General features: G+C 50.8%; 10 protein-coding genes across 10 annotated transcripts; 5 read left to right on the top strand and 5 right to left on the bottom strand.

The window, feature by feature from the left end:
* Window positions 1-347: 347 nt before the first annotated feature.
* BDR25DRAFT_377460 (phosphodiesterase/alkaline phosphatase D precursor) lies at window positions 348-2463 on the bottom strand (the record flags this gene model as incomplete). The annotated part of the gene is made up of 5 exons (XM_033697500.1): window positions 348-1398; window positions 1453-1669; window positions 1723-1763; window positions 1813-1972; window positions 2026-2463. The coding sequence occupies 5 exons, from the start codon at window positions 2461-2463 to the stop codon at window positions 374-376; spliced, it is 1881 nt and encodes a 626-aa protein (XP_033543177.1). The 3' UTR covers window positions 348-373.
* Window positions 2464-4004: 1541 nt separating this feature from the next.
* On the top strand, window positions 4005-4733 carry BDR25DRAFT_317727 (uncharacterized protein; the record flags this gene model as incomplete). The annotated part of the gene is made up of 3 exons (XM_033691696.1): window positions 4005-4081; window positions 4194-4427; window positions 4502-4733. The coding sequence occupies 3 exons, from the start codon at window positions 4005-4007 to the stop codon at window positions 4731-4733; spliced, it is 543 nt and encodes a 180-aa protein (XP_033543176.1).
* Window positions 4734-5171: 438 nt separating this feature from the next.
* BDR25DRAFT_237719 (endoglucanase A precursor) lies at window positions 5172-6101 on the bottom strand (the record flags this gene model as incomplete). Its single annotated transcript, XM_033685602.1, has 3 exons — window positions 5172-5667; window positions 5804-5907; window positions 5964-6101. 3 exons carry the CDS (start codon window positions 6099-6101, stop codon window positions 5172-5174), a joined length of 738 nt encoding a protein of 245 aa, XP_033543175.1.
* Window positions 6102-6691: 590 nt separating this feature from the next.
* BDR25DRAFT_237443 (uncharacterized protein) lies at window positions 6692-7717 on the bottom strand (the record flags this gene model as incomplete). The annotated part of the gene is made up of 3 exons (XM_033685590.1): window positions 6692-7035; window positions 7111-7388; window positions 7575-7717. 3 exons carry the CDS (start codon window positions 7715-7717, stop codon window positions 6692-6694), a joined length of 765 nt encoding a protein of 254 aa, XP_033543174.1.
* A 2620-nt stretch (window positions 7718-10337) lies between these two features.
* BDR25DRAFT_395809 (uncharacterized protein) lies at window positions 10338-12112 on the bottom strand (the record flags this gene model as incomplete). Its single annotated transcript, XM_033698398.1, has 11 exons — window positions 10338-10402; window positions 10481-10542; window positions 10602-10740; window positions 10807-10831; window positions 10858-11008; window positions 11064-11151; window positions 11257-11346; window positions 11375-11630; window positions 11671-11695; window positions 11730-11860; window positions 11885-12112. The coding sequence occupies 11 exons, from the start codon at window positions 12110-12112 to the stop codon at window positions 10338-10340; spliced, it is 1260 nt and encodes a 419-aa protein (XP_033543173.1).
* An 18-nt stretch (window positions 12113-12130) lies between these two features.
* Window positions 12131-13659, top strand: BDR25DRAFT_306156 (uncharacterized protein). The gene has a single exon (XM_033690567.1). It carries the CDS (start codon window positions 12195-12197, stop codon window positions 13599-13601), a length of 1407 nt encoding a protein of 468 aa, XP_033543172.1. The 5' UTR covers window positions 12131-12194; the 3' UTR covers window positions 13602-13659.
* A 755-nt stretch (window positions 13660-14414) lies between these two features.
* On the top strand, window positions 14415-18823 carry BDR25DRAFT_306154 (uncharacterized protein). The gene is made up of 2 exons (XM_033690566.1): window positions 14415-14606; window positions 14804-18823. The coding sequence occupies exons 1-2, from the start codon at window positions 14460-14462 to the stop codon at window positions 18419-18421; spliced, it is 3765 nt and encodes a 1254-aa protein (XP_033543171.1). The 5' UTR covers window positions 14415-14459; the 3' UTR covers window positions 18422-18823.
* BDR25DRAFT_268777 (uncharacterized protein) lies at window positions 18818-21032 on the bottom strand. Its single transcript, XM_033687131.1, has 3 exons — window positions 20744-21032; window positions 19189-20667; window positions 18818-19077 (listed from the first exon to the last, which is right to left on the bottom strand). Exons 1-3 carry the CDS (start codon window positions 20744-20746, stop codon window positions 18988-18990), a joined length of 1572 nt encoding a protein of 523 aa, XP_033543170.1. The 5' UTR covers window positions 20747-21032; the 3' UTR covers window positions 18818-18987.
* A 470-nt stretch (window positions 21033-21502) lies between these two features.
* Window positions 21503-24237, top strand: BDR25DRAFT_77486 (uncharacterized protein). Its single transcript, XM_033699025.1, has 2 exons — window positions 21503-23591; window positions 23646-24237. Exons 1-2 carry the CDS (start codon window positions 21669-21671, stop codon window positions 24066-24068), a joined length of 2346 nt encoding a protein of 781 aa, XP_033543169.1. The 5' UTR covers window positions 21503-21668; the 3' UTR covers window positions 24069-24237.
* Window positions 24238-24989: 752 nt separating this feature from the next.
* Window positions 24990-27312, top strand: BDR25DRAFT_77473 (DUF803-domain-containing protein). Its single transcript, XM_033699024.1, has 8 exons — window positions 24990-25411; window positions 25480-25523; window positions 25583-25608; window positions 25700-25790; window positions 25840-25930; window positions 25983-26143; window positions 26218-26509; window positions 26569-27312. The coding sequence occupies exons 1-8, from the start codon at window positions 25398-25400 to the stop codon at window positions 27098-27100; spliced, it is 1251 nt and encodes a 416-aa protein (XP_033543168.1). The 5' UTR covers window positions 24990-25397; the 3' UTR covers window positions 27101-27312.
* Window positions 27313-27752: the final 440 nt, after the last annotated feature.

The following is a 27752-nucleotide window of genomic DNA, read 5'->3' as shown; positions in this document are numbered from 1 at the left end:
CATGGTGGTCCCGACCTTGGAGAGGTCGAGATAGCGAATGAAGAGCTGGGGTTGAGTACCTTAGGGACAGCAAGCTAAGCACCACCACGCAACGGATCCTGCTTCCAATGACAGCAGCTGCTGCTTCTCCATCGGCAGGAACAATCCAAAAATTGAGGGCTGACTGGCAAGCAAGACCGCAGGGCGTCGTGAAGTCTGAGACAGCAGCTCTATCAACCGCAAGCGCTTCCGCCGCGGCTTCTTGTTTGTTCGGTTTGCATTGCTTAGTCATCATACAGACTCCCGACCACGCCGCAATCCTCCTTTTGATGGAAATTCGGATACGAATTGAAATTTTTCTACTAGAAATCGCATCTCTCATTCCAACCCTAACCTACAATACGGCCAAATTTGCGTTACTCACGAACCACGTCCCATTCCCCGTATCCACTGTTCTATTGCTTTCGACCACCTTCCCCCCCTTCAAACTCCCGCTCTCCACCACACCTCCTGCAACCGGCCTCTGTAGCCTGTTCCCCCCTGCCTTAACTGTGAAATTCGCAATCGGGATTTCCCACCCATTCCTACTCACTACGGTCGGCAAACCAAAGTAGTTCGCCGTTAGTTCCTTCGGGCTAATGTGGAGTTCGTAGTAGCCGCGATAGTACAGATCTTGCCATTGCAGCTCATCGTTTGCGGTTTGTAGCCAGGTGGAGTAGTTGTTTGCGGTTGCAAGAGAGATATTAGCTCCGTATGGACAGGGAGATGTGACAGCGGAGCCGGCGAATTCAACGCCGATGCTTCCCTCCCCTGTTTCTTTATTGTAGGATTTCTCGCCCAGCCAGACCAGGTCGCTGACCCAGGAGGCGTGACTATCTCCCGCGAGGAAGACGTTGTTTCCGATGTTGTTGTTGTAGAGATGGGAAAGGGTGCGGTTTCGGTTCGCTTGGTAGCCGTCCCAGGAGTCGTAGTTGAGTGGATTCTGGTTGCCTAATGCGAGGGATTCGTTGATGCGGCTGAACACTATTTGAGAGCCAATAATGCGCCATGTGGCGCCGCGTTTCGCGGAATGCGTGAGTTGGTTGTAGAACCAGTTCTCCTGGCGTGAGCCCATGAGTGTGCGGCCCGCGTCTTGCGAGATGATATGAACGTAATCCGTATTCCAGTATAAATCAGTGATAGAGCGATCATATTGGCGTGTATCGAGCATAATCAGGTCGAAGAGTTTGCCAATGCTGAAAGAACGCCAGATTCGGAGGTTGTCATCCATCTCGACTTGACGAATCGGCATCCATTCAAAGTACGCACGAACTGCGTTCATCTTGCGTTGTTCAACAGCCATACCGCCTTCAGTGACGAAGGAATCCTCGGTGTTGTTCAGGTGGGATTCTCCATCTCGGTATGTGTTATCTGCGACTTCTACAATTCGTCAGCACTTATGCTGTGTGTTGTTCAGGAATAAAGCGAGCTCACCGTGGTCATCCCAGACAGGTATCCAGGGAAATTGCTGATGGCTAGCAAGGAGGTCGAGGTCTGTACGGTAGGTGGCAAGCCTCTTCCTATAGTCGTAAAGAGTGAGGATTGTCCTATCAGGTAGAGGAATACGGCCAATGCTTTGACCCCAGCCGTAGTCGCCATTTTTGTACTCATAAATATAGTCTCCAAGGTGGATCACATAATCGACAGAGTCCTAGAAAGCCATCAATATATATCTCCATGGCGATTGAAAGCACACCGGCTCACCTTTCGGACGGGATTGCCGTAAGCATTGAAGAAGCCGAATGCTATTCAATGTAAGATTCGAGCCTTCTTTTTTGCGCTACGGTAACGCACGGTAATTCGAGCAAGAGTACACGGCGAGTCCAACCTTGGTAACATCGTCATCAGCATGAGGCGCTGTTTTAGTCCTCCCCAAAGGACTCTTGTTGTTCGAGCTGCAAACGCTGAACTGGTAGTAGTAGGTGGTGAAAGGTTTGAGATTGATCGCTTCTACCTGAATATCGCTGTTAATAGCACCGGGCTTCAGGGTTGGCCCAATAGACATACCTTCACGGTGTAGTCGATATCAGAGCTGGTATATATCTTCCCCGAATCTACGACATGTCCAAGATTCTTATCTAAAGCGACTTTATACTCGACACAAATCGGAGCCTGCGAGACGGACACATATTCCTCAGTGTCATGGTTGTACATTGGTGCATAGTTGGAGACTGTCACGTTCGATTTATCATTGTCGCTGGACGGCCCGACTCGAGTCCATAAAATAACGCTATTGGGATACGGGTCGCCTGAAGCAATACCATGGGTAAAGTTCAATTTCGCCGGGTCCCAGGGGCTCTGAAAATTGTTGCGCTTGACGACTTTGTGAATTGAAATGCCAAGTGCTGGGTGGTGCTCAGAAGGTGAGCGGTAATTAATGTTTTTTGCCCAGTTAGCAGTGACAATGGAAACGAACGAAGAAATCAGGAGGATTTGAGGCTTCATTTTGGTTCGAGTAACTCAATGGATAGAGGAATACTTGAATAAGGCCTGGAGAACCATGAATCTAGATCCTGCGCTCTTTTGTACCTCTCGAAAATTCTAGGATTGAGAACCTTAAGGGCCTAGTTTCCTGTCTCGCCGGAAGCTGCGTCATACTCAGCAGGAACGGGTGAGCAAAGGCATATTGTATTCCAATCAAATTCGCTGAATTTAGCATGCCTGAATGACGATAGAACTGACCCGGTCGTCGGGAGGTTCTTCGGCTAGAGCAGAGCGGAAAGGTCGATAGTCGGGCGGAGATATTGTCCTCCTCCGTCATCACCTACTTTGCACGCGATGTGATTCGTCGTCTGTTGGGGAGCTGTAGTTCGAGATAGAAAGGTTCTTGGTGAGCGGTGGGGAGCGTGTGCTCGAATCTAAAACTGTGATTGGCAGTTCGGCAGCACAAGCATGCTGTGCAGCTTAACGATGCTTGAATGCAGGCTTCACTTCAGGAAGGTGTCATGGTTTGTCTTGACATTAAATTATCCGACAGCCGTACCCTGGCTGGCTACGGAAACCTGAGGCCCTTACCGAGAAAATGTGCCATTAGTATTCCTCGTTATTGGAAAATTAACGAGTGATCGGTATCTGATTCGCTATCTGAAAGTATTGTGCCTTGCAAAACGCTAGTTACAGTCAAATATTTCAGCAGAACGGCAGTGAAACAGAATAGCAGTGTTAAAACAAGAGATATTCTTACGCAACCCAGCAACGCTTTGTAGAAAACCACTCTGTTTCTCTCTCTTATTTCCTTTCTAGTTTTGCAGTTTGTTGTTCTTACCATTCACCTGTGCGCGTGCCGAGGCACCGGGGACTGTTAGCAGTCAAAGGGACAGTACTCATCTGAGGTATGAAATTAACAATTCATAGTTAGCATCTGAAGGATTCATGGTGTAATGCACTATCTAGATGCCCATTTTCCATATAATAAGTCTATTCCTCGTACGAAGGGAGCCATGCACAGAACTACTAACTTTCGGTCAAATTTCAGCTAACGCTAGCTTTTGCAAGGCACAATAATCAGCAGGACATTTATAGCAAGATCATAGGATATAAGCATAAACCGGGAGAGAAGAACAGAGAAGAAGCAATCGACAACCCATCTATTACCTCTTGGGGCAGAAAATGCGAAAAGGTGCCAGTCTCATCGGCATTTCCGAGACTTGCCACATGATGTATTGCTATGGAGCAAGAGTGAAGTGCGACGAGCAGGACTGCTGCATCAAGACAAATCATTGTAATTACGGCCGAGACTATGACGCGCAGGATTTGATGTTCGGCGCAATCTCAAACATACGGAGGAGCTATGTTGCGCCCACAGAACCTCATTATAGTCGTACACTCAGGCTTCCCTCAGCTACAAGACCCACGTTCCTCTAGTCGAATAAATAGGCAGCCGCCATCTTCCCGACTTCTCTTCATTCCGAATTTCCTCAAAACTCTCAATCTCTATACTAAGTTTTCTACTTCTCTTCCCCTCTCTTCTTCATTCAAACGTCAAAATGACCCTCAAGATTGCCATCATCGGCGCATCGCTTGCTTCGTCTTGGCCCAGACCTCCCCCTTCACTTCGAGAACGGTAAAAGCGAAATCCAATCTGACCCTACCATCGGTGTAGAGGAAGCCTAGAGCAAGGCCAGAAGTCTTCTGCCTTCCGAAAAGCCATTATATTTTGGACTAGGTAGCTAGAGCCTGACCATCCCGGACGTGAAGAGGATCGCACCCGAGTTCTACAAACTTGTAAATGGAGGAAGTGTGTTTTCAATATCGGACGGCAAGGCTCTGAACGGACGGCAGCTAGGCGATGGCAGTATCAATGCCTCATACTATGGTTACCACGAGGAGGATTTCACCCAGACACGTGGCTTCGACACAAGAGACCCTTCATCAGCGAAGAACGCGTTCCGAGAGGCATTGCATGATTGGTCAGCCAAATTATTAAATCAAGTAGACAAATCTGATAGGAGAGTGTAATGGCGGTACCTGTACATGCTCCCAGCAGGCTTCTAGCGGCGTACAAAAAGGGCGTAACACTTCTAGGTGACGCAGCACATCTCATGACTCCATTTTCCGGGATCGGTGTCAACACGGAATTCTACTATGCAATGCTTCTCACTCAACCCATCTTCGACTCTGCCAAGCAAACAGAACCTAAACATCTAGATACAAGAATCATTACGTATGAAGAAAATCTTTGGGGAAATGCTAAAAACGGAGCTGAGTGGACGTAGGGGTCAATGGCTGACATGCTCTTTGCTCCAGAGGCACCTAGCACCTCTATTAAGTCTTATATGCTCAGGTTCGCGAAGCAAGAAATTTCACCATGGCATATCCCTTTCCGGCAGCTCTTATTTATGCAGGTTTCCTCAACAAGCTGTTTGCTTGATTGAAGAGGTAGCTTGTATTGTCATTGTATGTTCTCGTAAGGTTGACACTCTAGGTCAACGGCCACTTTGAGCAAGAAGTAGCTTTTGTTGTGGTTTTCTAGAGAAACTCGCATTTAAATACAGTATCTTAGCATCTACTATAGTACCTAGGCAGAGATACTTGGACCTGTGAAGCTTGTTGCTGGAATAAGCAAGAATGCCCAAAGGATGCCAATTTCTGTCCCGATTCTTACACACCACACTTACTCTCTCTTCAACCCACCACCCTAGTATTGTCCCCCTCTATTTCAAACTCAAACTATACCCCGTCGTGGTAAAAACCGCCCCACTTCCTGTAAACGTCTCACTGCCCGCACCCACACTCTGCAGCACCTGACTTTTGCTCAACCCCTGATTTGTACTCAAATAATTGACAAAAGCCATCAAATCCCCCGAGAAATTAGTCGCCTGCGAACTCGCGACGAAACTAAATACCTTCATTGAGCCATTCATTCCGCTGTATAGTTTGAAGCTGACACCTGCGAGAGTTACTGTCGCAACAGGTGACCCGGTGGAGGAGATAGGACCGGCCCCACCTAGAGCTGCGAGCCAGATCATGATTTCGTATTGGGCGGAGCCAGAGGCAGTGGAGGAGGTGAAAAGATCGTAGGCTACGTTTGCGATGACGGAGGTGCCGGTGTAGGACCAGGACCATGTTGTTGGGAGGGAGGAGATGGACGATAAGGCTTTTTGGGAAATGGTGGTTACGACGTTGGCATACGATTTTACTTGGCCTGATCTGTGGTTGGGGATTCGGTGAGTGATGGAAGGGAGAGAGAAGGAGAGAGAAGGGGGGGGGGGGGGGGTATTCAGTATAAGTACCTGACTACAGGGTACCTAAAGCGAAGGGGGGGGGGGGGGGGGGGGAAATGTACCCTCCGGACCACGACCATTTGGTATGCCACTTTAGAGTACTACCACTCAGGCTGTCAATGCCGGAGCATTGGGAACCGGTGCCTGAGGACATACCCCAGAGGTCCTGAGAATGCGTTAGTTGCGCCGCAGGGGGGAGTGAATGATTTGGGATTACGCTACCTGATAGAGAGTGTAGGATCCGGTTGCTAGGGAATCCCATTGACCACACATATCAGCACGTTTCTTAACCGTAGCAGTGGGTGCCGCGAAGGCCAGGGCTGCCGTGGCGGCAAAGGTGGATAGAGTGGAGAACTTCATGACGAGCGATAAATGAAAACGAAGACTAGGTACGCAAATACCGGAAAGTTGAGAAGATATCTCGATATTCTATATACGTCCTATTCTCAAAACGCCTTCGCATCATACAGAGCTAACGGAGAAATTAAAATGGAGTCCTTCTCCACCTGTTTCGGAACGTACCACACGTACTCCGAAGCCTGCCTTCTCTATTCAAGGTAGCATAGGCCCATCCTGGCTTCGAATGGGAAATTTCTGCCATATACGCCATTCGCGTAGACTTGAGTGCAAGGAAGGAAACGCATGTCGATAGGTGGACAGGGTTTCCCCACAATTGTTCCATGTATTTCGAGGAAATCTTCCGATGCTTGATTAACAATTTAATATAAACGTTTGAGTAACCTGGGGTATTGAGAAACGTTTTCCCGGGTTGAAACAACGGTTCGATCCTGAAACAGGGGGTTTTCTTCCGCTGCCCAATATTATAGAGAGTCCGCTCGTAGCTCCACCACACGATCGTACGTGTTAGTGAAAGGGGGATCATCGGGAATTTCGTCCCAATCTTCAGGCACCTATCCGAGTCAGAATATCTGAAACATTATCTTGTGATATCAACTCACCTCACCTGTTCCCTCCGACGTATGCAGAAGAAGTCTAGAGTTGCTATGGCCCAAATCATTGCGGATTTCTAGTTTATGATAGAAAGTGGCGCTCTGATTGTCTGCATTGCAAGCCATAAGTCTCCTATGCACCTTCCTGAGATGTACGTTGGAGGCTTGATAGATTGGTTCCAGCAACCACCCTTCAATACCCGCCCATTTGATGTCCGGGAGGTCTAGATTCCAGTAGTCGCGTATGTGCATTAGCAAGTCGATATTCACCTCTTCGACATTTGGTAAATAACTCATCAAGGTTTTGAGTGCGATGGATAGAGGGTTCTGTTCAACAGATGGAACTAAATGGGAGTTGTTCTCTCCGCCTTGGCTCCGTTGAAGTTCGTCTGTTTGGTCTGATGACGTGCGCTTGATACGAGCCTTTTGATGTCTTCCCGATCCAGGCCTCCGCTTTGGAGGACCGAACCAAAAGTCCCATCCACCCCAAACAAGGAACTTGACCTTCTTGAGATGGCGAAGTAAAGGAAGCATCGCAAGAAACCGAGGCGAAGGCTTATCTCGAGAAGGTATATAAGACCCCATTGATCCGCGAATCAGAACCAATATCTCCACGGTAATTCTGACGGATCCGTCATCCTTAGCACTCTCGATAGACTCTTCGAGATTCGAATTTAGGCGTGCAGCTAGACGACTGCTTTGGCTCTGTCCCATTAGTCGAGGATTGAGAATGGGCACGGAGTGTGGCGTATTAAGAAGCCTGGCGACGAATTCCACAACCTCATCCCGCAACTGCTTGCATGTTGCGAGGACGTTTGTTGGCGGTCGAGCTGGAAGATAGATCCGGGTGTCCATGTAAGTAGCTGAAACAGGCCTGTTGGACCGATGTAGAGAGTGAGAGCTTGGCTTCGGGGTTGCAGTGTATACATGCTGTGGTAGAACCATGTATGAATAGATTTCGTCCCGAAGTTCTCGCGGGAGAGCCAAGAGTGGAGATTGAGATACAAAGTCTGATAGTTGTTGCATGTTGGAGATTGGTAGTATCGCGTGGAAAAGCGCGAGAGGTCTGAGAACAGGAGATGCCTCAAGTTTAAAGACTTGAACGGTCAATATGAAACAGACGTATGGGGATATATGTTAGGTCGACTGTTGCTGCCTTGAGGTCGCGGTTTCAGGTCTGTTTGTTTTCCGCTGAAGCTTTGGCCAAGGATTTTAGTCCCAGAGTTTAGACGTGTAACCCTGGCAATGGCTTGTCGTTGATATCGCACCCTAGAACTAATCCGACGAGACTGCGATGGGAGGTTGAATACTTCTCTTCGAGAAGCGAGAAAGGTGGATACCTGAATAACGATAATAATTAATTATAGATTTGCACCTGCGTGTGCCCACAGCCCACGCACGAAGTTGGCCGACATTCCTCGCAAATTCCATTGTGGAACAATGGGCACTAATGAACTTCTACGCAATGAATGAATCATAGGCGCGAATGACTTCCCCTGGGATTGATCTTAAGGCCTCGCTAGAAGTTGGGGGCCATGGGGTCGCTCGAGTTGGGGAAAGACGCTCAAGATATCGAAGGCTTTGGAGTCGTTTGAAATCTGGGCTTTGGATTGCATGAAGCCCAAGATTGGCTATCTACTTGGCATTTGGGTTATAGATGAGGGCAACTCCTTGGCCTCTAGCTACTTTGCACAATGTTTGAGCCGTTATTTGCGTTACGACGTGTCGAAAAAAAAAAAAGAATGCTATACAACCCAATGTGCACACTCCCCAATCTCCGCTGCTCATATAACCCTATGCCGCTGTGAGTGAGTTTGGCTCAGGTCCAGCTTAGCTTCGGCTCAGGTCTGCTCCAGTTTGCTAACCTTTACTCACCCTTACTCACCTGCTGCGGCGCAGTCCCAGATGTACCCACCAAAAAAATTGGTAAGGTCTAGCGAGGGGCCTCAAACCTGTCCCAGATCATAAATGTAGGCCCCATAGTATTTAGCTTCAGGGAAAGGTGCTGTTGCATAGGGAAGCTTATCTCCAGGGTCCGTTTTCAGGTCACTATTCTATTCCTAAACAAAGATAAGCCATGATCACTATCGCTCCTTGCTGTACCTATTGTTAGAGGGACATATTCTAGTTTAAGGTAAATAAATAATCTTCATCCGCGTCGGGCCGTTTCAAGCTACCTCTAATATAAACCAACAAATACTTGTAGCAGCTCTTCAACAGCCTCACACCAATTCTATTAGAAGAATATCGCGAATAGAGCAAAACTTAGCCGTGTAGTAACTTTAATAATGACATTAATTTAAATTTGGCATTCTAGAAGCGCGAAAGAACCCAAAGGATACAGATTATAGATAGCAGCTGTAGTTTAGAACTGCGCATTAATTTATATCTCTTTCGCTAAGTCTTACAAGCATTTTGTGAAAATACTAGGAGCACCAGGGGCATGAGGAACTAGACTAATTGCTAAAAGAGCGTACCTAAGATCTATATATGCAAAGGAGTAAGCGAAGCAGTATGGTGCTAGGGCAGAGTAGGCAGCAGTGGCTCCTAAATACAACCAGGTGGTGGAGCTCAAAGAGCTCTGAAACTGCAAACACATTTAAAGGCAAATAGCATAGATAGCTTTGCTAAGAACATTACCGTCCTAAGGAAGTTACTGTCTTAGCACGTTACTGTCCAATAAGCATGTCTATCTTAAGAATATAACAGTCTCAAGACAGGCCTATCTTAAGACTATAGATGTCTTAGGAACGTGACTGCCTGCAGGGTAGACAACCTAAAGCACTATTAGTAAATTATTAAACAACAACTTATTAACAATATTAGGGCTAGTACAAGGGAAGGCTTGAACGGCATGCAGTATCAGATAGTTGACCTAACAAGAGTATCAGGGGTAACCAATGTATTAAGCTAGTAGTTTACATGGTTAAACGCAGCAGTCTTATAAGGGGACTTCTACCTATCTTATATAGTCGTTGCGATCACCCTGGTAATCGTGAGCGTCGTGAGCGCTCACGCCGCCAGTCACTACTATTGTGAGCGACAGTTCTTGGCACGGTGAGTGATAGTTCCCTACCGAACTATCACGACACGTGCCTCAGAGGCAGCGCCACGCTGCTCCCTAACACACCCCAATCGACCACTAGCTTCCCAAAGCACGTCCTACGGCATTCCCAGCAGGCCTCTCGCTTAGGATCGTAACAGAAGGAAGGAAGTATTAACAAATATGTAGGGTAGCTGTATGCTTCAGTGCTCTTAGTAGGTGATGGAGTAGAAGAGTGCTAGGGCGCTTTAATCCAGAAAGATATTAGATAAATTGCTCTACCTAGGCTATGCTATGTAAACTAAGTTATAACTACAACCATCTGTAATGTGCAGAGGGGCTGCATCTATATACTGTAGGGTGCTTGTTAATGCTTGTAGCCGGGCGTGCTTCCACCTCTTAGCAATAAATACCTGTAAGCACTAGCAAGTACTTGATTAATCCCGTAAGCACATTACCTAACCTAGTTTTGTTATGTAACTTAAGTTAGTCTATTCTTCTTCTATAGGGTTAGCCTTAGCAATGCTTCTTGTGGCCTAACTAGACTGTTACAAGGCCTCAAGACTTAGCCCAATGAACTCAATGCAATGACGCGACGGACGTTCAAGCATCGGTCAACCGCCCATCTCGTCTAGGCGTCATGCTGCATTCGCGGATGAGCTGGATGGCTTACCAGAAGCAATGGGAGGTTAGAACCAAATGGATTTACCTCTCATATTCTGCTTTTAACTTTTTCCTTCCCTTACTGAAAAGGCAGCCGGTTTTTCGTTGATCTTTCTTCATGCTACGAAAGCTCTCGACCCAAAAACTGGTTGGTGGACCTTCTGGTAACAGCTATAAAGCCCCAATCTCGTCTGGAGTATAAACTTGATGCTTTCAGCGACGACATGATTTTGCGGTGTTTCATTAACGACGAAGCGGGCAGATCTGGCTAGCGGGGATAGCTCAATCATTGCCGGTTTCGCCTCGTAGTTCTTTGGAGAAAAGCAGCCTAGAAACCGGCGGACTACTGGCCCTCAGCGCAAGCTATCCCTAAAGTCAAGTTCCTAGTAGCTGATTTGCTGAATTTCACAACAGATCTTTTCGTCCCGGGAGGTCTTCATGTACGTGTCCCTGTTGTCACTACGGAATAGCAGCCGGGTTGAAGTGCAGCAGAGCGGAAAGTGACGATATCCGGGGGATCAAGTAGTTGGAGAAAGTGAGTCCAAGTGAAGAATTCTGACGACATATCCACTGAAAATGCTGCGAATATGGGATCCGTGATAGGGGAGTACCTGAGGCTTAATTGCATTCATTGATTCTTCTAGCTTGTCTATAGCGTATTTGTACCCAGTGTGGAACATTATTAGGCCTGGTTTAGTTGGGGAAACCTGTCGCTGGAACCAGGAAGAACTTCGATCTTCTCTCTCTAGTTGCCCTTGTCGAGATCCTCGCCAAAGTTTTTATTTTTATCTCAAGCGCTGCTAGTGAGCGAAGAATAGCCGACAACATCATCATTGGATGTTGGCGTTGACGAAAGGACTAATTAGAGGGATGAAGCGGGCAAACATCCGCGAAATATGCGGTCCCTCCTCGGCTTCTGTCCGAGGAGGCTTTTCCGTTCTTGAAAGCCCTTATGCAAGCGAGCTACGGAAGCCAACCGGCTTCACTGGCAAATCCTTGCCGCACATGCATGGGTTGGCCAAGGAGCGGCCCTCGCAAATGCGCCGGGGCATCACAATTTGGCCTCGTAGACTGGGAGACATGATCAACAAAGTCTTGATCAACCTCCTCAGCAGAATTCGGGAGCTGTGTTGCAACTTCCCGGGCGACAGGCTCCATCTTGGCAAATATCCTTTTTGGGGAATTCTTATCAAAATCGAGCTTAAAAGATGCCGTAGCTCCCGAGACCTTAGCCTGGTGCCAAAAAGCTGCCCCCACGCTCTAAGGACGCCACAATCTGAGCTGAAACTGACAGCCAACTGCCTGGGGCTATTGTCTGGCTATTCTCTCGACTCGCCTTCGCCACAATGCATTCTGCCGGTGTGGAAGTCTTGAGAATATGTGAAAGGAGATGAGGCTCCGGACACAGGCATTCGTATCTGCGTGGATGCGTCGTGTGCATTCAAAGTTTGTGTGAACCAACGCTGTCATCTCCAGAGGTCAGGTACTAGCGCTGGATCCTCCCGTCCCGCTTCCGTAGTGACCGTAGCTCGGCTTCCATGCTGCTCAATGCGAACAAAATCTGCTGGAGCCCTCGCTGTGATTGCCCCGGCGCAGAGTCGAATGAGACCGAGGGCTGATCGAGGCGTCGGCATGAGACCTTGAAACCATGCGCGAGTCGGTGCCCAACTAGCTCCATAAGTCTTTCCTATTTCCTTCAGGTGCAGGTGGTCCATGTCTGCCTTCTCTTTTTCTTTTTCTCCCTCAATTTAACGTATTCTGCTGCCTTTGAACTCCTCAGACAAACATCGACGAGGCATGTCGCACTGGATGGGGAGGAAATTCGATCGCCACCAAATCCTTCGGGAGAAGGACCCATGGCAAGTGGCTAGGAAAGTCTTTGATGTGGCTCTAGAGTTTGCGCTCCTAGGTTACGTGGACACTGCAACCGATCTCTTCAACCTCTTTGAAAGCTTCAGTCAGGGTTGCAAATCATCGTGGAGCCCCGCTTTGTACTTCGCCTGGGACGCAACAGGCTTATGGCCCGACTCAATCCCAGCCAGTGAACGTACCAAGGATGCCTTATCGAAACTGGAGACCGAGCGAATTCTCTGGAAACGAGAGACAAATGCGACTAAGGAGGGATTGGACAAGCTCGTTGCGACGGCAACCGGAGAGGGCAAGACTGATGAATGGGGGGACGCACAAATTCGACCGGATGACCTTACAGCCGCAATCGACCTCGCACTCTTCATGGGTGAGAAAGATAAGGCGGAGGAAATCTTGCAGGTATTCGCGGAGAATTTCAACGTGACTTGGATAGATCTCTCAAAGTCACGAGGGGTGTGGCAGCTACTGAAGGACAAAGCGCTGGCAAAGGCGATTGGAGTGGACGAAGAGAAGATGGATGCTTTCCAAGAGGAAGTACTAGAGACTTTCACGGAACGCCTTGAGAAGGGCGCCGCAAGGGTATTTCGCGATCTACCTATGAAGACCCTCGTCAATATGTGCAACGAGAACACTCTGAAGAACGCGGTATGGGAGGAGATGGATGGCGACCCCGACGATCCCCCCGAGACGATTCTTCACGACGGAGCAACAGAGGAACAAATTGCAAGGGTGGAGGCAAAGCTTGGACATGATCTGCCTGATGATTTTAAGGAATTTCTCACACTCACCAACGGAATGGACTCATACTGGAATGGCTTCTACGGTGAACCGAAGATTCATGGCACCGAAGCGATTCACGTTTTCGATGCAAGCGAACAACAAGAAATCTGGAATAGCGCTTCGGTTGAGATTGCATTCGTTACCAACATGAGCGTCAAGATCGAATGGGCCACGCTGGACCGCGTTATTCAAATCAACGACGGGGCGGAGGACTCTAAGTTCGTCTGGCTGGTTGAACCCGAGTACGGGCAAAAGCTTGGCGGAAGCTTTTTCGCGGCATTTCGGCAGCTTCCGAAAGAGGAGCAAGAGCATGTCAGTAAGCTACTTGGGTATTTCCACGCCGGTAAGGATAATTCTCAGTCGGTTGGCTGGCAGGTTTGCGTATGGTGCCCGCGGACGCTGGACCTGGTGACGTATCACTCCTGGAGGGAGTACCTCGAGCTTCTGGCGGGCGATACGGCGAAAGAAGATATACTTGATGAGGAAGATGAGGAGGGGCGCTTGCTGCATAGCCATGATATCTTCGCATATCAACTGCGGAGATGCGGAATGTAGTTGTCCATGTCGAGTACGGCGTATTAGAATCAAGGGCGGCTATTTGCGGAATACCCACTGGACATCGGGTGCGGAGACTGTTTTTGCAGTTTTTTTTCTTCCTTATGTGAAGGTCTCCCTCTGGATGCCACAAGGACAAGCTGCATTGTTCTCTTGTCGTTCCATATGTTAAGGTGGAGTCAGGGCGTTCGGGAGGGAAGGGGGGGACAGAAGACTGGGTGTGAGACACAGGAGCCCACCTAGATGACTACTTCTACGATAGCTATCCAACATATCCTTACTGGAGAGAACTCGTTGGGCTTGTGGTCTTCGTGATGTTGAGCATGGCCAATCGTGTCTCCTGCGTCATGACTCGTGCATGCTGCCGTGGAACGAAAGGCGTCTCCAACCAAAGGCATCCTTGCCAGAGCAAATGCAGCCCAATCATAACGGGTTGGGTTGATGAAGTTTGAGGAAAGGGTTGCTTGCGTGGAGATGCAAGGTGTGGCGTAGCATGCAGATCAGAAGGCGATCCAGATGGCTGGGCAGTGGCTGATCCGGTGGATGACATCCATGGACGAGGGGCTTGGGCTTGCTCGGGGCAAGACCTTGAAGGTTGAGAGAAACAATCAAACTGGCTTCACCGTCACCACAGCCAGCTACTCCTCTTATCGGGCTCAATTCGCCTGGCCCACGCCCTGGTAATACATGCAACGGATATAGCCAGTTGCGTGTGCTGCCGAGTGCGTCCCGGAAGCTTGAGTGGTGCGGCTCAACCCCGCGAACGAAGCTTTCCGGAACAGCTGCAACTGCTCCTCCTGCGTCCAAACCCACCCGCGGCCAGCCGAGCAGCTCTAAACAGAAGAGAAGCCCACCCGGATGACTATGGAAAGCGACGACGTCCTCCACATATCTCCATTTCTCTCACCGCCCCACCGTCGACGATTGCGCAACTACCGAGAAAGAGCCGGCGAAGAGACGGATTCCAGTGACGGTGAATGGGTCACAGCGACTTCTGGCGAAGCGGTACGTCAGTCCCCACGGAACCGCGCTTGTGCTCCCACTACAAACCTGTCGCCTTCGCCGTGAGAGAAGTCTCTGACCGCGCACTGTCGGCCCAGACCAGACACCATACATGACACACCCCCATCCAACACACCACAAACTTTCATAGATAGAAGCCTCCATTACGGGGTCCTTTGCTAATGGATCCGCACGTTCAGGGACAGCAACGGCCCCCCGGTCGCAACCTCAGCCCTCGTCGTCGCGAGCTCAGCCCAATTCGCAGCGTGCCCAGCAGAGACCCGCTCCCTGTCTTGCCCGACACTTCGCACCTTGCCGTAGCCTCTCCTCGTGGTCGGGGGTCACGGCGTGTCTACAACACGCGCAGTCGTCGCCGCGGTGGAAGCAGTTCTGGGCTCGGAAGCAGTCCCTCCCCTCTACGAGCCGAAGCCCGCCGCCGCCGTGGGAGCACCACGGACGCCATCCGCAACCTCCGCGCCGGACCAAACTCGCTGCTTCTTTCCGGTACGCTCCATGAGACCGACTCGAGCCCTGGATTACTGGAAGAAGAAGACCACGCGCTCTACGCCCACGACGATCTGAACGCGGGCTCGTCCAGTCTACATTGGAACCAGCCGTCCATGTTCCCACGGCCCGCGTGGCCTGCAGGAACAAACAGCACACCAGAGGAAGAGGACGAGTGCGCCGACCTCGATGAACAACTGTCCCGTCTCTCCTCGCGCCTCACGCCGCAGTCCTCACAGCTCTCTATTGACGACCTGTACATCCCCTCTCGATTCAAGACTCGAGGCGGGGTTATGAAGCGGTCCAGGGATAAGTTTGAAACGAACGACAGTAAAGACATAATGAGGACGCTTGCCAAGAAAGGAGCCGTGTCGGTTCTATGCTATCATCGTGAGACCCCGGACCCTGGAGCCAACGATGTTTGGCCAAGTGTTCGTAATCCAGCTCAACTCCCAGCACGCTACTTCCTACTTGACCGAGAGGGTCGCGCTGTGCAAACCGAGACCAAGACCAAGCGATACACCTTCCGCGATGCCGTTCGTCCCGCCAAAATCCTCAAGCTCAAGGTTAAGTCGCCAAATCTAGAAGCACCTGTGGACGAGAGACCCCTCCCGACAACTGTATGGCCAGCCGGCAAAATTCCCACGGAGCTCTACGAAGAGGTCGCTAGCTACCTGAACCGCGATGATATAAAATCAATGCGACTAGTGTGCCGCGAGTTTGACATGCACATTTCCCAAGTTCTCTTCAACACCGTGGTTGTGCCATTTAATACCGAGATATATGGCATGCTTGACAAAGACCAGAAGCCAGGCCCCAAGGGGAAGAAGAACGTCAAAGTTGACAAGTTGGTTTGGAACAATGCCCATGACGGCGATGTCTACGACGGCCACGGACTTGACGTATTTAGAGGTTTCGGCGAGCGCATTCATCAGTTTGGTATGAGCTTCGACGTCAACGAAGACTCGCTTGCTCGACCACCGGAGAAAACCTTGACGGAGAATCTAACCTCTTTCTGGGGCAATTACGAGTGGCCATACGAACAGTATACTCGATTCGAGGACGTTGCGGGCCTGGAGTCTGCTGCAGACGAGACGCCTCGGATGAAGGAGGCTTTCACTGAGCTGAAGAAAGTCCGGGAGCTGGCCCTTTCCGTTGATAGCGGCTTAGGTTGGCTTACCGGCCCCGACCGATCCATTCGCGCTAGAATCCTGCAACGTCAGCCAGAGGTCTTCGGTAGGTCAAAGAAGATACCTGACCGTCGAGCACAGGCGCAACTAGAGTTGTGGGATCACGTTGAGTCTAGTCACCGCGCTGCAGAAAGCGATGTGAGACTAGCAACGCTCTACAAGATTGAGGGCAATCGAGCTATGGCAGAACTGCTGGACCCCAACATGCAGCATCGGGGTCAGCCTGAAATGCCCTACCTAGACCCGCGCATCATCAACGAAGCGATCCAGCACGACGCTGCCGATGCTCAGGTACCGTCCTCTTTTGATGACCCTGATACGCTCGACCGATTGGTTATGATGCCGTCGTCGCCTGGATTGGGTATTTTGTTCTCATCTACTACCACTCCCACCGATTTCGGTCAGCTACAGAGCCCGATTATCCCCAAAAACTTGACCAAGGCCCAGAAGGAATGGCTACTGGAGACCGAGTGGGCCCAGCGAGCATTCTTGTCGTCTTATATGCTCTCCATCATCGACAACTTTACACTAGGTACCTTCCAACATGTTCACACGCTCAACATATCTCAGCTCTCGGATCGATACCTCCCAACGATCAATCGGCAAGATTTTTGGAATGCCTTGCCCAGCCTTAAGAAAGTCATTCTCCTAGTCATTCCTGGATGGCGTACTGTCGCCAAAGACGAGGCCGGCTTTGTGGAGACACCTACGGTTAGCCCATCTAGCAACATTAATGCCTTCTACGAACTACTTCGGAACATTAACGGCAGGCGCGATGTTGTCGGAAAGGACCGTGTCAAGAGATGCAATATTGAGAAGCTCACTTTCGGATGGGTTGGTGGAGGTGAGCACGCCGAAGGTGTCCATGCGAGGAACCGGAATTTGCTACCTGCGCCTCTATTGCAGGCCGACGTAGCCACAGAGCAAGACGCTGCTATCATCTCCCAACGCATACTTCAGTTTCCTTATGTGGAGGAGCTCACACTCAAGAATTGCTGGATTACACCACCGGTGTTGCGACAGCTTGTCCAGCAGCATGACAAACTTAGCTTGAAGAGCCTGGTCTTGGATTCTGTATCTCTCACTGCTATGCTCCGAAATCCGGGGAATGCCAACCACAATAACGTTGGCCCATTCATCGGGGCCGGCCTGCAAGCAGGGATGCTCGGAGGGTTCTTGAACAATGCCAACAATGCCAACGCGGTCCAGCAGGCACAACAAAACCCCCCTACGCCTCAGCAATTGTTGCAACTCCACATCCAAACTACACAGCTCCAGATACACCATCTGCAGGTCCAAGCGCTTGCCAATAACCACAACCAACAAGCCACCATCACAGCTCTCCAGACTCAGCTGCAGCAACAACTTCAGCTCCAGGTGCAAATGCACGTGCAGGGTCAGCCCCAGGTGAATCTACCGGTGCAAAATCCAGTGCAGCAAAACAATGCCGCTGGAGGCGTTCCCGCATGGATGCAACAAGGAAACAACTGGGTCCAACAACAGGGTCAAAACAACCTAAACAACGTAGGCGTTGGCGGCAACATCTGGGCCATCAACCAAGCAGCCGCACCAGCCGTAGCGGCCGCCCACGCCCCGCCACCTCTACCACAACTAGCGCAAAGTCCTCAAACAGTCCTCAAAGCCCAGCCTAGAGAAGGCTCCTGGCTCTACCTCCTCGACATCATCTCACCAGGCCTCAACCTCTCCGACTTCTCCAACACGCACTCCCTCGCTGACTCCGACCGCACTACCTCCCTCCAATCCATCTCCTTCTTGTCCTGTGGCTACGCAAAACTCCCCTATCTCCAATTCGACCAAGTTGCTATTGAGCCGTCGAATCCGATCCCAAAGAATCCAGTTTTTACGAAGCGATATAATACCCTGAGCTCAGTCATGTTGGGCTCGAAGTTCCCGCTGCTGGCCGAGATCGTCCAGGAGGTTGATGCAAACGAGTTGGGCGCATTGATGGCGGGCTGGTATCTTGAGACTGGGTGGAAGGATGAGGATGCAAAGAAGGGTCCGGAGTTTGATGGATTGTTGCCGGGTGGGACAGGGAGGTTTTCAGGGGTTGTGAGAAGAAGCGATAGGGTTGAGGGTGCTGACAGGGCGGCTGGTGAGGGCTAGGAGATTGATGGTGGGGTTAAGGAGGAGAGCTAAAGGGAAGGTGCTCGCAGCATGTGGTGTTGTGTTGTTGGTCAAGACAGGGAGATTGTGTGCGGTTTCTGACGGACAGATCTCTTCTTGATGGCCGGGCATTTTGACGAATATTTAAAAAACCCCAACTGCATTTCCTTTTATTTTAGCAGCTTGTACGATAGTGTCCGTTTGTATAAGCTGGCTCTCATATTATGGCCTTGGTTCGTCGGATGCGCCTCGTTCGAGGTGGTAGGGCATGGCGTGGCATGTTCTCAGGGAGGTCTGGAGGCATGCCAGATGGTTTCTATGATTACATGACTGGATTTGGTGGGGCATTGGCATGATCATCACGGATTCATGAATGTGTGTTATTATAGAACAGAGATCGCGTTAGTAATACTATGAATGTGTACAAGCTATCAGAGTGTGATTGAACATATCGGGTCTATTCGTTTTGCATTCATTTTCATGGTATTACTCTTTGTCTGTCTATCTCAAACCCGTTCCTCAATTGAGTCTCCTAGTTCTCGTCTTGCAAGGTACTGCGGTGGGGTTTATGCGACCTCGTAGATATCGGCGACAGATTTGATGTCCTTTGAAAAATTGATGTCTTGGTTCATGGAGAGGAGAGTGACGGATGAGACCTATATACACATATTAGCATGAGGACCACTCACCCGTTGCCATCAAATCATCTCCCAGTAGCGTTTTCTGTTTGTGGAACAGGTGCTGGAGGAGGGGTAGGAGGAACTCACATCAACATCGACAAACGGCGTCGTCTTACTAAACCTTACGCGCATGGGAAAGAACTCTGCCTCGCTATCGGCCTGGGCCTCGAATTCAAAACTGCCAGATGCATTCTCGTCGTCCACAACCCCGATATTCCACTCCAAGCTATCGCCGCTGACTTCGTACACGGCGTCGAAGGAAGAGACGTTCGGCTCATCTGTCGAGTATGGGATTGTCACGGATACATCCTTCAGTGCGTCGCTGCCTGTGAGTTCATACTCAACGGTAATATTGAACATTTTCCCGCTTTCCTCAACCCAGACGCGGAATGTGATGGGTGGGTCAGAGATATCTTCAGGCTTGGGTGCGAGTTTCCATTTCATGACGCCGATGCCCATGTTTGCAGGAAAGCCTTTGGTAGTGTCGGCGAGTTGAATCTTCTTAGCGGTTTTGAACACGGCTTTGTCGACTTTCGGATGCGTCATTAGTTGAGCGCCACGCGTGGCGCCGGCGCGGAGATCGAGTTGGACTTGGGTGAAGGCAGGATCGCTGATTTTAAGCTGCATTTCGCCCTTTACTTCAAAAGTCTTGAGGAGGCCTTCGCGGTCTAGCCGCGCGGAGATGAGTTCCGAGATGGTAATGTGGACAGCTTCGCGGTCGAGGGATGTCGAGGGGCGGGCGCTGGAGGGGGCTGGTGCGGTGGTTGTGCTGGTAGGGGCCTTGGGAGAGGAGACTAAGGGCTCGGATTCTGGTGGGAGGTCTCCTGCGACTTGCTCGAAGATGTTGGTCGATTTGGACTTCTTGCCCAGCTGCATTCCCTTCTTGCCCAGAGCGAGGGGTTTGCTGGCCTTCTTCTTTTCGGCTTCGTAGCTGTCGTACGTGTCCGGGACCGTGGTGGGCACGCTGGGGGTGAATGTTGGGTAGGTCGGCGTGCGAGACGAGCCACCGCCCATGCCCATGCCTCCTCCAGCTGCGCGCGATGACCTCGACATCTCTTTCCGCTGCATTTCGAGCTGCTTGGCACGGCGTTTGCGTTCCTCGGAGGCTTCGAGTTCCTTGTTCCTGGCGATGATCTCCTGGATACGCTCCTCGTGACTCTCCATATCAAGGAACGTCTTGATCTGACTCAGCGTCAAATTCTCCCGATAGCCCAACGTTACAATCTCATCAAACGCACTCAGCAGCTCAAACGCATTCTTAAGGATCTCGCGCTCGTCCAGACTCTTGCAGACACTGCTGACCACCTGGGCGAAAAGGTGCAGCGAGTTGATGTCCTGCAGGATGTTGGATTGCAGGTTGGTGATGAGAACCATGTAGAGTTCGTCGAGGGGCTGGTAGACGTAGCGCACATTGTCCTGCTCGCACGTGGTGTGCTGGGTTTGCGAGTCAGCGAGTTTGGGGAAAGAGGCCAGGAGCGCTTCGATCCGTGAGCGCTGCATTTCGCGGAATTGGCGTGAGAGGACAGCTTTCCCGCCACGGGTGCATATTGAAGCTGCGAGGACGACCTGGGAGAGTTAGTGGGGAACGAGGGGATTGGGGGGGGAGGAGGGGTGTGGGGAAGTGAGGGGCGGAATGGTGTACCATGATGTCAAACGTAGGGATGCTCTACACGGCTTGCTCTAGGAGTGAGAGACACACACACGCTCTGCTGCTGAGCGAAAAGACGGGGGAGACGGGAGCTTCGTTTAGAGGAGGTAAGTGTAGACAAGTAATTTGGCAAGCACGCCAATTGAAGACACGTTCGACCGGAGGGGAGCAATAGGTATCGACAGGGGGAGCAAAGACTGAAAATGATAAAAGCTCGGATGCTAAGCTTTTGGTGAGTGAGAGAAACTCTGCAGCGCCCGCAGCTTGTCCGCCTGCATACTTGACGCTCGGCGTTGTGCCAGGTGTGAATATCGGAGCTTCGGTTGAATTTTTATCCGGGCCGTCCCCGCAAGGAATCGCATCCCTTTTCGCGTCCTTGCTGTCTCAAACGTTCACTCTTCTGTTTCGACGACCCCCTCTCCTTTTACCGGAAAACGATATCTGCGACTCACCACAAGCCTCTCCTCGTTACTCTCTATTCACTGCACTTACGCACGCTTTCTGCAAACGGTTTTTCGTCGCTGCAACGCGCTCCCAAGTCCTGCAGCCTTGCCATCTGCAGCCCTTCCACCAGCCAGCCTCTCTGAAACTCACCAAGCGTTCCACATTCGGCGCTAGCGCTCCTTGTCCACTCGCCTCGGCTTCACCTTTCCCTCCCAACTCCAACACAGACACCCTACTCACCCTCCTCAACGCGCCATCATGCGCCTTGAATAGTAGATATCGCCGTTGAGGAACCCTACATCGCTACCGGCTAGCCCCAACAACCTAGGATTTTCGTCTGTGCTCTCGCCCCTCGCCTTCGACTATCAGTGACGCGCAAGTCACATCCGCCAGCAGCCGTCGCTTCACGACTTTTCCTTCCCGTGATACTTCCACAACCCGACCGAATACTAACTATAGGACACCCTGACCAACCATGGCTTCAACTATGCAAGCCTTCCAGGACATCGACTTCATTGTCGAACCCGACAGTATGGATCTCGGTTCCGAAGCCGGGAATCTGTACATGGACGAGGACATGACTCTGCTTGGTGACTCCACGGCTGGCAATGGTGTCGATGATGAGCAAGACGTTGAACTGCAAGATGCACGCTCCGAGACCGCCCGTGGATCGCAAGTTGGAGAACCCGATGCCTTTATGGCTGATTTAGTAGACGAGATTAATTATTCTGATGAAGAGATTGAAGACGGCGACACAAATCAACATCAGCAGATTGCTGAGGTGGATCAAGAAATAGCAAACGTTCCTGAGCAAGAGCTCATAGTAGATGTTGAGGCACCAGCTGTTGCGCAGGCTCCGCAGGCTACCGCTTCCTCCAACGCGAAGTCAGATGTGCAGCACGAGAACCCAACAAATACCCTCGGTAATGAGGAGAAACCTTTCGATTGGGACCAGGATTTCATTGACTACTCCGACGATGAGGCACCGGAAGGCAGAGTTGATCCGGCACCTGCGGCTGACAACGATGCTGGCTTTGATTTTGTAGAAACCGCAGAGCAGCACGAGGAAACCGGCGACTATCCCGAGGACGAGACCGCTGATCATGGAGCCGCCGAATCTACGGAACAAGACCCCGATGAGTCTGCCGAGCACACCTATGATAATACCATAGGGCAAGACTTCACCACCTTGGATGACGAAGCGTACGATGGATACACCGGCCAAGAATTTGACGAGTTTGCCGCCGAACAAATATATGGAGATGCTGCTGAAGAGACCTACATAGATGCTGCCCAGGAACCCTACGAAGATGCCAGCGTCCATACCAATGAGTACTCCCCTCGGTCAACAGATGCTGCTGTACAGACCGATGAAGATGCTCCCCAGCAGACCAATGAAGGAAGGGCCAAGGAGAACCACCAAGAGACCGTCGGGCAAACCTCCGAAGATGCTCTTGAGCAAGACTTTGACGAGTTTGCGGGTCAATCGTATGACGAGACTGTAGAACAATCCCTGAATGAGTCTCCACAGTATGACCACGAAGAAATTGGCGAACTGGACCTCCCTGAATCTGGGAATCAAGCACCTGAGGGTAATATTGCAAACGCTCCGAAGGAGAGTACCGAGCAATACCTAGTTGGGTACAGCGATCATACATATGGTGAGACGATTGAGCTTAGCGACTCTGCCGAACACGCGGATGAGCAGGCTGGTGAGCAAGATATAAATGAGTTTGCTGAATCTACATATGATGAGACCACGACGCTTGACGAAGCTGTCGAACATGCCTACGTGCAAACCGAGGAGCGAGGTTTGCATGACCCTGCAGATGAAACCCACGAGGATTCTGTGGGTGAGCAATTCGGTGAAACGATCGGGCATGACTTCGATGAGACTGATAAAGATGAGCCCAACGAGCTTGCTGAGCATGAATTCAGTGAGACTGAGCAACAAGGGTTTGATACTGGAGGTGTGAAGTCCGGTGAGACTGTTGAGGCTGGACTCGACAATTCTGCCAAGCTTGAACAATGTTCTACAGCGGATGCTGGATGGAAAGAGACGGAGGACGAGTCTGCCATGTCTAATGCCAACCAAGAAGTCTCTGCCGAGCGTGGGGAATCGGATCATCGAAATAACGTTGATACTACGGCTCCTGATGATGATTTCGTTTCTGACCCCCTCCATCCCGTTTCTGTGCGCTACGATGGCCATGAGATGATGTTGTTCCCGCTCCAGACCAGCGAGACAAATCACACATATTTACTTTCAGACGAATCGGTCGCGTACGGTACCATTCTCGACCTTTTCCAGGCTTGTCGACAGTGTCTTGGTGATAGCATTGGCGAGGATACAGAGCTTAGGTTAGATCTCCCAGGTCTGAAGCTCGAATTCTCAGAAGTAGGTTTCCCCCCATTCAACAGGCTAAGACGTGGAGATGTTAACTTATTATAGGATTTTATCTCGTGCAATTCTATTTCCCTTACCAAGATACTCAGCATCTATAAGGAACTCAAAGCCGCAGACGGGGTACAAGACGCACCACCGCTCGAGATGATCTTGAGGAAGTGCGAGAATCCTGTAACATCACGGCTGGCTTGGCTTGAGGAATGCGCGGACACCAATCTCGGCTTCCTAGCATCGCAGGAGAAACCTGAGCCATCGGATCAGCCAGTCCAGCACCAGGAGTACAATGAAGAGTCTGACGAAGAATACGGGGAAGAGTCGATTTCAAATGACCCTGGAGATCAGATAGACGATGATGGCCACACGCAGGACCAACAAGGATCCAAGAGGACTTTTGTCGAGTTTGAAGAGGAGGAGGAACATGTGGACGATGAAGACTCGTCCCCGAAGCGTGTTAAGACGGCCGAGTAACCTACCTCCCCGATCCCGAATTTTATTTCCCCAACTAACCCACAGCTGTTTCAATACCTAACGCGATTCCAGCAAAAGCCCTGGACCCCACCCCCTTCGTCTTCGAAGGACGACAAGTCGACTTATGGGAGAAGGGCCCGATTTCTAAGTCACGGTAAGTACCTCTATTGTGTGACCGTGCCTATGTAGCCCGCGCCCCTCTGATTCTTGTACTTGTTATATTTTTTTGGTTTTCTTTTTTTTTTCTTTTTTCCTTTTATGTGTAGGGACTGCGCCCAGACGGACAGGCGTTTTTGTGACGCAATTTGCGATACCCAGTAAGTGGAACTCGGCATGGAATGGGACTAAGGGTCGGTGAGGCGTTGGCGAACTATCGGTTTTCAGTCATCAACAATCATGGGTGGGTGGATCGGACGCGTGGACGATTCATTGGTTGCATACAGCTGGATGGGACCTACCGGCGACGAACACTATACTTTCGTCCTTCCCCGATGTCTATGGCGATAGAGTAGGATTCACACCTGTCCAAATTTTATATGGGATAATAATTCACGCTTATCCCCCAAGATGCCAAGGTGTCAAAGAATGGGCTGAAGTTGCAGATGGGTGTGTGAAAGGTGGGGCTTGGCGTCTCAAAAGATGATCAGCGCACCTGACCCCTGCCCCTGCCCCAGCCACATGTGCACTGCAGGAGAGGCAGAGGACGACATGTTCCTGGCGGCGAGACAGCGGGCGGGATTTCCATCAGGGCAGCCTTCAGATCGCTAGCGGGATCCACCGTAAAAATAGCCTGAGGGCCAGCTGGCGACCCACGAGCCTGAGCCCCCTGCGCGCCGCCGCCGCGCTCTCATCTGCCATGTAACGTCAAGAATTTGTCGCAACACATAGCCACATCGAGCTGAATGATGAATATTGAATAACGGTCCTTTCGCTTTGATATACCTGCGGACCTCCTTGGAGCACGCTGTCGCAGAATACTGCCTTTACGCTTTATCCGCCAGCCACTCGCTTTCCGGCCGCACTCTCTCGGCCTCCCCACCGCTCCTTCAGCCCTGTCCAAACAGTTTGGAGTCTTGAACACGCCATAGCCAGGCGTTTGGTGAAACGCGAACCGATTCTGTTGCTCACTCTAGCTTGCCGTGCGTACCTGAAATTGCTGGGGTGCACCGGCTTCGATACGCTGCGCCCCTCGGCTTCACGTTCCACGTCTTATCGACCTTCTCCGACGCCGACTACACCTCAACACTCGACACACCCCACCCACGGACACACTGCACGACTCGGTGGAGAAGAGTTGGACTACCCTAGGAGGGCTTTTCTGGAGACAATATGGTAGAAGACAAGTATGTCGTTGGTTACGCGCCTTCTGCGCCAGCGCGCGCGAGAGAGAGAGAGGCTCACAAGTGGACAGATATGTTGGCCTGATGCTGGCCGTATCGTCATCGTTAGCCATCGGTATGTCCTCTTCCATGGCCAAGTCGCTTTGCAGGACACTGACTGTCGGCCCTCCCCAGGAACAAGCTTCGTCATCACTAAGAAGGTCCGTCGGCACCCAATTACCTCGCCCACATCTCCGTCCGCGCATCGAGTTGAGTCTTTGACGACTACGTTGCTGACTCGGCGCTACACAGGGACTCAACGCCTCCGCAGAAAAGCATGGCTTTGATGGAGATAACTTCTCATATATGCGGAATGCCACATGGTGGGCTGGCATGGTCACCAGTAGGGATCTCTTCCAGCTTCCGAGTGGCATATGGCTGACAAGGAGCAGTGGTCATCGGAGAAATATTCAACTTCGCTGCATACGCCTTTGCCCCCGCGATTCTGGTCACGCCGCTGGGAGCGCTCTCTGTTCTGATTGGGTGAGTTTCGCCTGTTCTCGACGTCCTCCGGAGAGATCTAACCAAAACATAGGGCAGTATTAGGTTCATATGTGCTACAAGAACATCTAGGATTGCTAGGGAAGATTGGCTGTGCTATATGTCTGATTGGATCCGTCATCATAGTCCTGCATGCGCCGCCGGACAAGGAGGTTTCGTCCGTTGATGAGATTCTGCATCTTGCGTTGGAGCCCGGTATGTCGCAAAACATTGCTTTTCCTGTGTTCAGGAGGATTCTCGAACTGTAGCTGACCGCTTCCATTACCCAGGCTTCCTCTTCTACTGCGCCTTCGTCGCCATATTCTCCGTCCTCATGATCTACAAAGTCGCCCCAAAGCACGGCCGTAAGAACCCGCTCATCTACCTCTCCATCTGCTCCACGACCGGCTCCGTCTCCATTATGGCCATAAAAGCCTTTGGAATAGCATTGAAGATGACGATTGGGGGAAACAACCAATTCACACATCCCTCGACATACGTATTTGTCATCATGATTGTGGGATGCATTCTCACACAGATGAACTATTTCAACAAGGCTCTGAGCCAGTTTTCCACAAACATGTACGTTCGAGATCGAATTTAATGGACCATGGCAAGGTCAAATGCTAATGCGCACATAGTGTTAACCCCCTCTACTACGTGACATTCACAACCTGTACCCTCATCGCCTCCTTCCTTCTCTTCCGCGGCTTCAATACCACCTCCGCCGTCAACACCATTTCTCTTCTCTGCGGCTTCCTGGTCATCTTCTCCGGTGTCTATCTGCTCAATCTTTCGCGCGAGGATCCCGATGGCCGCAATACACTAGGAAATGGATTCTCAGACGCCCCGCCCACAGACGGTATAAGTGGATTCCCAACACGAAGAAGTATGCAAGCAAGGAGAAGTACAGATCTACGGAGTCCATTTCTGAGCGGGAACGGAAGCGCAAGGCAGAGCCTGGGAGATCGGGGAGCATTGATGCAAGACTACGATGTCGAGAACCAGTTCGAACTCGGTGATCTAGTTGAAGACTCCGACGAGGGAGACGCGGGAGGCAAGCGCACAAGTTTCGACGAGGGAGTCAGAGCGCAAAACGGACATGCTAGTCCGGGAAGTGTTCGGATCAAGAAAGAATCGGTGCGGACGAGCATGAAGGGCGCAGAACGATAAACTTCGACGACATTCAAATCCGACCCGACACCGTACACGACCTCCTTTCTGTTTGTTAATGCTACAACGAATATCCATCAACGCTCCACCCGGCTCAAGGAGCGCATGCGCCTGTTCTGTATATACTACCCCCGGAGCCTACTATACTATTTCAATTTCATAAACATCACATAAAGACGGAGCAGAAACCGCACGGCTGGCTGCGCGGCGACGGGTATATTAGATCCTTTTCTTTCGGGTGGTTCCGGTCCTACGGTTCCATTCTTTGGAATGGGAGCCATTGCTGTGATGGTACTTTTTGCTTGCATTAGTTGGCATGGATGGGATGAGGGCTGGAATGTTCATTGATATTATGGCGTTTTGTGGCGCTTCTTTACTGAAATGCATCCAAGCATGACGGACAGGCGGAATGGACAAACTGGGTCTATGGAGACTCGCGGCGCTTTGTAGCTGAGGGGTTTTTTTTTTGCACACCGTGGATATGGAAGGGTATACCCAGGCCTGAGAGGGTGGGTGTGTGAGAGATGAATGCAGGTGTGGCTGTTTGTAAACTGTAGTTGAGAATTGACCGGGTATTTTTCACGGTGGTATAACTTTTAGATTTGAGGATCGTTGGTTGTGAGGGACAGGAAAGCATGCTTTAGGGGCATAC

The sequence above is a fragment of the Lindgomyces ingoldianus genome (genome assembly GCF_010093535.1).
Source record: "Lindgomyces ingoldianus strain ATCC 200398 unplaced genomic scaffold BDR25scaffold_34, whole genome shotgun sequence".
NCBI lineage: Eukaryota > Fungi > Ascomycota > Dothideomycetes > Pleosporales > Lindgomycetaceae > Lindgomyces > Lindgomyces ingoldianus.
The sequence above is the reverse complement of the archived record's forward strand: the minus strand, read 5'-3'. Positions and strand labels throughout refer to the sequence as shown.

Coding starts and splice junctions, on each gene's coding strand:
- BDR25DRAFT_306156 (XM_033690567.1), top strand. CDS start 12,195: ATGTCGCACTGGATGGGGAGGAAATTCGATCGCCACCAAATCCTTCGG.
- BDR25DRAFT_306154 (XM_033690566.1), top strand. CDS start 14,460: ATGACTATGGAAAGCGACGACGTCCTCCACATATCTCCATTTCTCTCA. Junction 14,607..14,803: donor CAGCGACTTCTGGCGAAGCG/GTACGTCAGTCC, acceptor CCGCACGTTCAG/GGACAGCAACGGCCCCCCGG.
- BDR25DRAFT_268777 (XM_033687131.1), bottom strand. Junction 19,078..19,188: donor CGCCGTTTGTCGATGTTGAT/GTGAGTTCCTCC, acceptor ATGTGTATATAG/GTCTCATCCGTCACTCTCCT.
- BDR25DRAFT_77486 (XM_033699025.1), top strand. CDS start 21,669: ATGGCTTCAACTATGCAAGCCTTCCAGGACATCGACTTCATTGTCGAA. Junction 23,592..23,645: donor TGAAGCTCGAATTCTCAGAA/GTAGGTTTCCCC, acceptor AACTTATTATAG/GATTTTATCTCGTGCAATTC.
- BDR25DRAFT_77473 (XM_033699024.1), top strand. Junction 25,609..25,699: donor GCTTCGTCATCACTAAGAAG/GTCCGTCGGCAC, acceptor GGCGCTACACAG/GGACTCAACGCCTCCGCAGA. Junction 25,791..25,839: donor GTGGGCTGGCATGGTCACCA/GTAGGGATCTCT, acceptor GACAAGGAGCAG/TGGTCATCGGAGAAATATTC.